Source organism: Xyrauchen texanus, chromosome 11 (assembly GCF_025860055.1).
Source record: "Xyrauchen texanus isolate HMW12.3.18 chromosome 11, RBS_HiC_50CHRs, whole genome shotgun sequence".
Lineage (NCBI taxonomy): Eukaryota > Metazoa > Chordata > Actinopteri > Cypriniformes > Catostomidae > Xyrauchen > Xyrauchen texanus.
Window position 1 is genome coordinate 37,314,004 of NC_068286.1, and position 7,947 is coordinate 37,321,950.

The 7,947-nt window shown below is 37.4% G+C and overlaps 1 protein-coding gene across 1 annotated transcript in view; it reads right to left on the reverse strand.

Moving 5' to 3' along the window:
- Positions 1 to 2,942, reverse strand: part of LOC127651357 (protein sidekick-1-like) — a 281,945-nt gene extending 279,003 nt beyond the window's left edge. The window contains 3 exon segments of the mRNA XM_052137130.1: positions 2,210 to 2,395; positions 2,398 to 2,603; positions 2,905 to 2,942. Of these exon segments, the coding sequence (XP_051993090.1) occupies positions 2,210 to 2,395; positions 2,398 to 2,603; positions 2,905 to 2,942 (430 nt within the window).
- Between the last annotated feature and the right edge of the window lie 5,005 nt (positions 2,943 to 7,947).

A 7,947-nucleotide genomic window follows, 5' to 3' on the forward strand; every position in this document is an offset into this window, starting at 1 on the left:
GTGATCCTACCTAAACAGACCTGCTCCCCATTTTTGGGTCACAACAGTTGACCAGTTGCAAAACAAGGCTTTAGATTACATGCATGCTTTTTCCTTCCTTTTTAACTTGATTGACATCCTGGTGACCCTAAAACAGTTATTCTGTTTCTTATGATGGATTCATAGAAGAATAAAATTGTAAAAAGATACCAGTGTGCTCCTCCACAGAGCCCATCCCAATCCACCACTCCATCCTTCCTCTTTCTTCTTTCTGCACTGCTTCCTTCCTTTCACACACCACTCCTCTTTAACATCTCCTCCTTCTCCCCTTGTTTCAGCCCACACCTCTTCTCTCATCCCATCCATCTCGCGCCTCTCTTCTTCATTTGATTCTCTACGCACTGAGAGCGTAAACACAGAAAGCCGCTCAGCGACTGACGTGCCTGAAAAGAGTCATAAATACAAAGAGCGGAGGCAAACAACTTGCGATGGCGTGTGAGACAGTTTTTAAAATTGTCATCTTTTGAGACTCAATGAGTTTAAGATCAGGTAACCCACCTCTGACCACCTCTTTCCAGAAGTCAACTGGTGGAAAATGGCACTAGCAAGACCAAGGACACTGGTTTGATTCCCTAAGAAGTGTATAACTTGAATGCATTGCAAGTAGGTTTTGTTAACTTAAAACATCTGCAAAAAGTAAATGCCTTTCTATTGACTGTAACAACTTAGTAACTGTAGTAACTTATTGGGCTAAGCATTGCTTTGCACAACGTGTGTATCAGATCAACAGAGCTTAATGTAGGAATTAAAAGCGCTAATGTTCACATTAGCTGTGATTGTCATATTAATTGTTTCCACCTCAGCAAAATATAAGAGGCTTTGAATGATTTTCTATTCACGGTCCTTGACAGTGATTTAAAAGCTGAGCATTTGTTGGACTATAACATTTCTTACAAGCAACCTACATCTAAATATACATTTTGAATCACAAATGTTCAATTTCTTTACAAAAGTTCTCACTCTCTGGAGAGATTATGGAGTTGTCAAGTTATAAAGAATAAACTTGGTTGCAAAACGTTGCATGCACTGGAATCAAACGAATACATTTGTCAAGGTAGGATGACTCTAGTGCTAATTCTGTCTTTTTTCTGCCAATTGATTGATGGGATGTGATCAATAACCTTCTGACCTTTTTATGGTTGGGGTTTGGGACACATCCAAAGCCATAGTGATACCTTGACATTAACACAGGGAGAAAGCGGAGTCTGCAAGCACACAAAGAAAGTGAAAGAGAGAAAAAAAAGTGCCAGCCACCAACACAGGAGAAAAGACACAGGAGTGGGTGTTTGTTCTCATATCTGTTTAGAGTAGAATGGATTCATGCATTTGCATTAATGCAACCTCGAAAAAGAAAGAGACAAATTTCACAGCCCCAACATTGAAAAGCCTGAGGCATCTCCATGCCACATGTGTTCAATACGGCAAAGCATAGCTTGCAATAATACAGTCATACTTTCAAATCTTTTAATCTTGCTACCATTTTAAAGACTGCGATGCTCCCACGCAAGGCACACAAAATCTGTGCTCTGCTTTAAAACATCCTAATTCAATAAAAAAGAAAAAAAGAAAAACAGCCTGTCGGGTACCAGTGAGACCTAGCTGGCACCATGTGCAGTCTAGAGCCAAATGAATCCGATTCCAGTGAAGGCTTAGCTGAATTCTGCTCTGAATCATAATTGTGAATCCATAATTCTGAGTGTGTCACCGTCCTTTCTCTTGCACCTTTTCACTTTCACAGTCATGCACATTAGAAATGCATGCTTGATGCTTCTTCTTGTCCTAATTCAATCTGTAACACGCACCCCCCCACCCCCCAACTTGTCAGTATGACGTTCAGTCAATACGACATGTGTGACCTGAGAAATTGTGCGTGTTGCCAGTATATGACCTTTACTGCTTTGTTTAGACACACGTAGGGATGAAATGCTCTCTTTCCATCCCTCTCTCTAGGATACCATCTGGATATAAATAATGTTTTTAATTACTTAGCATTTTAAAAATCACATTGCATAATATTATACAGTTTTGGCATCTTTCTAACACTTTAGTGAAAAATTAAATAAAAGGGAAAACCACACAACCAATTTGTCCAATTGATGATTCAAATTCTTGAATTAAAGAGAAAGAAGGACCAAACTCGTTTCATGATGCTTAAAAACTTGAAACTCACCTTGAGCGTGCAACATGTGGGTATTCCAAACGAACACAAGGGCAAAAATCCACCCCCACATCCCGCAGGCGCACCTCGTTTCCCCCATCATCACCTTCCTTTATATTTCCTTGGCGGTAAATAATCCCTTTAACTTTGCCTTTGTAAGAGAGCTCAGACCCCCGCTAAAACCGTAACTATAACCTCGGCAGATGTTGAGTATTGTGAGGACGGGTGAAAGTGCGCGCTCCTCTTCACCACATTTACGAGGTGCTTTTCATGCATCCAAGAGGCGGGAGAGTTCAGCTCAGAGTCCGCTACTTGTCCGGTCGTTTTACTTTCGTGTCTCACGGTTCGGAGAGAGCCCTTACCTCCCTCCTCACGTCTAGGACTGAATGAAACGGCGCCTTTAAACCTCCGTTCAGAGAGGGACGCGTACCAAGGCTCCAAATTTTAATGACACGCTCCGCAAACGTATCTGCGCTGAGCGCGAACAGCTTATCGGTGTCCCGAGACCGCTAGTGATGTCTCAGTATCGATTCCAGTATAGTATTAATACGTTGGAGTGTGCCGGATTTATTTTATCCGCTTAGTCCGTTGATATCTCTGAACATATCTGTAAACCCACGTTGTTTTGACGTGTTCGCAGTCGGACTGTCTACCCGATCATTTCGAGTATTTTCAAGGCGTTCAAAGACCCATGAAGACACACTTACAATCCATAAATGTGCTCATTAGCTGTGTCTTTATCCATTTGAAATACTCCCATGGGTGTGTTCTCAATTAAATTATATTATGAGATTTGGTTAAATGTAGCGTTACACTTGACCGGACGATTTTGTGTATCCAACAGGTTAACCGAGAAGCGAAATGATCGCGTGACCCACAAAAAACGTCCAGTACAAATTCCTCGTGAACGAATAAACACCTGTAAACTGAAAAGAAGACAACGATTACAACACATCAGCAAAAATAGCAAACTGTTATATATATATAAGTTAAATTAAATCACAAACCCCTGAGATGGCATGGTGGGACTAGCGATGGTAAACAACAATTCAAATAGCCTAACTTTAATTGCTTCATAAATTACTTTGATTAAACAGTTTAAAAATGACTTAAAGTTCCTGTTCTGTTACGCATCCAAACAGCCCGCCAATGTAAAGCTTTGGAGAATAAAATAAAAGCATAATATCTCACCTAACGCTCTCCGTTCTGCTGGATTGTGTGAACGAACATCTAGTAATGAACGCGAAGCTCTGAAGCGGTCATTGGACACCTGCTGCCCGGGAATTAGGTGAAAAAACTTGACATTAAACAACGTAAGGAAAAAAAAAAGTTTAAGATGGTGCTAACAAAATGTCATTTTCTTTTAAAAGGCTTTGAATTAGTCGTTCGAGTTTCCCCTCAGGATCAGTAATTTGCGCTGGGCACAATTTGAAGTTGTATTCGGCGTCCCGTCGCTCCGCCCCTCTCAGCGCTGATTGGTCAGCACGCTGTAGACTACAGGCTATATTATTTGTCATGAGGAGCACGTGGGAAAGGAAATACCTCTGAAACACGTGCCATGCGCCCACAGACAAAAAACATAGAAGCTCAATAATCACAAACTGTGTTTTCAGACTCTTTTTAGGAAGTTTTTGTCTCACCTTTGTTTTGGCATCAGAATATTTTTACTGTATGAATTAGGGTGGTTGAAAATGGCATAATGATATGGAGTATTTCTTTTTGTTCAAGAAATAGAGCAAAAAATTTTAATTAATTTACACAACCTCAACTTTTTTCTTCTTTTTTTATTTATTTATATTCGGAGTGTTCTGCCTGCTCTTTTTCATACAATAAAAGTGAATGGTGACAGGGGCTGCACCATCAAAGTGGTGTGGTGGTGTTGTAGTGGTCTAAAGCACATAACTGTAATCTGGTAATCAGAATGGTGCTGGTTTGATCCCCACAGCCACCACCATTGTGTCCTTGAGCAATGCACTTAACTCCAGGTTGCTCCAGGGCGATTGTCCCTTTAATAAGGGCTCTGTAAGTCACTTTGGATAAAAGCGTCTGCCAAATGCATAAATGTAAATGTAAATCAAAGTAACCCATACAACTTGTGTGCTATAATCCAAATCTTCTGAAGCCATACAACAGATTTCTGTAAGGAACAGGCCAAAATGTAAAACTTGAAATAATTGTTTGAATACCTTCAGATATGGCACTTCAAGATGAATCGTGTTAAGGCACGGTCACACGGTTGTGAATTTAATGCAAAGGACTTCCGGTGGCGTAAACATTCCCCTTGTGGTTTTCGCATGGTGTTAAAGTTTGGTGAACTTTGACAGGTGTATAAAGGATACAGTGTAAAGTGCAGCATTAAAAAGATACTTTTTTTTTTTTTTTTTTGCTGGTTTCACATGCACTCAACATCTGCCATCTGCGATGCACTTTTCACCACAGAATTTCACAGTGCGATGTTAAATGTTACCCTGCCTTTTAGATTTGACATCAATGACATTAAACATCATCTTTGTTTTATTGTGTCTCGTGACTGATCGCCCTTGACATCAAAGTTTTGGAAAAGATCATCCTTGACATGTTACATGGAAGAAAGTAAATCACACAGATTTGGAATGACATGAGAGTAAGAAAGTGATGACAGATTTTTAGTTTTGGGGTGAAGCATTCCTTTAAATCATATGGAAGAATGCATGGGGAAGCCATCCGATATACTGAACAAAATAAGGACCTGCATGAATGAATACAATATCGAAATTCAGAGCAGTTAGAGTGTCAAGGACAATATGCTCCAATATTGAGCCAGCATAATGGTATCCAGTCATAATTATCAAGGACTTTGCATGCTTTCATTAAATGGCACATTAATGATTAAAATATGGAAAATTATCTTAGATTTCACTGGCAATATATATATACAGTATCATGTCAGACTCAATCCAGGGTTTCTGCATTTATGGTAAGAGGAGGATGACAGCTCTTATAAGGTAATTAATATTGAGATTTTGGTTATGATCTTTTTATTAATTTTAATGATTTAATTCTGTTTATATTAATAAATTATTTGTAAGTTTTTTTTATATATATACCAATAATAAACTTTTTCATTTATTGTTTAATAAATTATAAAGTTGATTTGCATTTCATTTAATACCAATATTATGATTTAATAATTCATTTATTTTCTTTTTTATTATGTCTTATATTATCTATATTTCTTAAATGTATCTTAAAACTACTTTTGCTACCCACAATAAAAATGATGATTGCTTTTGTTGATTTTACTGTATGAGCAATAACAGGAGACTGTTAAATTATTAAAACAAAAGACCATAAGCTCTACAGAAGTAGCTTCTGTAGAGAATCTAATGAAAGTCAGTTGGCCATGGTGATTGACAAGTCAAAAGGGGGACTTGTGCTTTCTCCCAACATTGAGTGCACCTTCTTCATTTCTCAGTGGCAGAATGAGTTAATACTCTGGCCCCTGCCTGGGCTGGTCATTCCTCAGTTTCTATTAAGTATGTAATTGGAACAACTAATTCCAAAATCAATTTGATTCGCAATTACGTCCATCCCCATTCCAGGGCACTATTCATTTAAAGCCTGTCTTACCGAGACAGCGATAGTGGACTGACATGAGGACACAGGTGCAGCCACACACATACACGCAGTCGCGATACCAATCAGCTGCTCTGCCTTGAATTAAATGTTCCTCAAGTCACTTCTCTTAATGTGTGTTTTTCCCCCACTGTGTAAATGGTTTCCACTCACTTCATGTCAGAGATACTTGTTATATCCAGAAAGAAATATGAGTTTAACCAACCACTACCTCTTGAGACAACAACTTCTTGCTCATCTGATGAAAGTTTAACTTATAGATAATTAAATGTAAAGTAAATACATTCTCCTATTCCTGATTAATATCTGTGGAGCTTTTAACATTGCTTTGAGCATCCTGACAAGCACAACACTACAACAGCTACATTGAAAACTAAACAATGGTGTGAATTTGGGGAGGAATTTTGTCCAACTAATGACAAGTGGTGGAAGTGTTCAGTTGAATCTCATGAAACCTGTCAAGAAAATGTCCTGGTCATATATAACCCCAAATTAATATGAAAACATACAAATAAAATATGACAATCTGCATATAGAAAATGAAGTTTTGACAATTAAAAAAATAATAATAATTTGCATTATTGTGACATAATTTCTTAGAACTCTTAATAAGCACGTTTTTGCCCCAATTCTCATTACCGTAGCATGTCTGAACATTTTACTTTCACTTTTCCCATTGTTTCCAATGATGAGTCTCATTAACGTAACAGTATTTTTTGTTACTATTTTACAGTAAATGACACTGTTACAATTTTTTATATACATATTTAAATCAGTGAAATAGACAGGTTGTACCAAGGGTACTACTATGATGTATAACTACATTACATTTTAAATATATATATTTTTTTCCGTGAATATGACCAAATTTCTTCATATTGTGGTAATGAGAATTAGGAAGTAAAATATGCGTAACTGCCATGAAAATAATGTAAAAAAAAATAAAAAATAGGTTTATTCCGGGTTCAATACAAGTTTAGCTCAATCAATAGCATTTGTGGCATGTTGATACCACAAAAAATAATTTTGACTAATCCATCCTTTTCTTGAATAAAAGCAAAAAATTGTGTTACAGTGGCTCACTATGGAAGTGAATGGGGCCAATCTATACATGTTAAATTTTTCAGTTTCAAATGTATAGCTACAAGACACAAACAATATGCATCTTAACATGATTTTAGTGCAATAAAATTGCTTACTAAACATTTCTGTCCAATTTTACAATTTCAATGTCATGACGACGTAAATCTACAAACCCTGTAATCAAATTTAAACAATTTAACTGGTTCTAAGTTGTTAAAGTTGTTAACTGGTTTACATGTTTTGTTTTGGACTACACTGCTACGTGTCACTGAATGATGATGACTAAATGCAGCCGGTACCAGACAAACATCACTTCAGTCTATTATGATTGACTTCAGAGGATGAACTGATGCCAACTCCAACCATAAGACATTTGATACTTCATATGCCATTGTCTGAATCTTGGATTTAGGATGGACCACACCGAACCTCACCGAATTTACCGGCCAGGTTGAACTGCGATCCACCTCACTGAACTCTGCCTGCATCACCTCGGTCTATTGATGGACTACACTCTTGAAATGGAATTCATAGATTAACAATTTCCAACAAAAGCCTTCATCTGCCAATTAACAAGGACAATTGCATCTATGTGAATTTCTGCAGTTAATCCAGTATGGACTTCGAAGACATTGGTCATTAATCTTACAGTTCAAACAAAATCGATGTTTAACACTTAACACTCACTTAGTTTAATAATTTTAATCCATGACTTGAACTACACATAAGTAATATTTACATTATTCACAATGTTATCCAGAGGGGAACTTGCCCCCACAATGAGTCTGGTTTCTCCCAAGTTTCATTTTCTCCATTAATCAGCATCTTATGGAGTTTTGTGTTCCTTGCCACAGTCACCTTCAGCTTGCTCACTGGGGTTATTAATACAATTATTATTTAATTACTTATTTTTAAACACGATTTACAATTGTATTTTTACTAATTACACAATGATGCTTCATCAACATTATAGACATTACAGTTTTATCTTCTGTTGATGCCTGATCTTCTGTAAAGCTGCTTTGAAATTATGTGTGTTGTGAAAAGCGCAA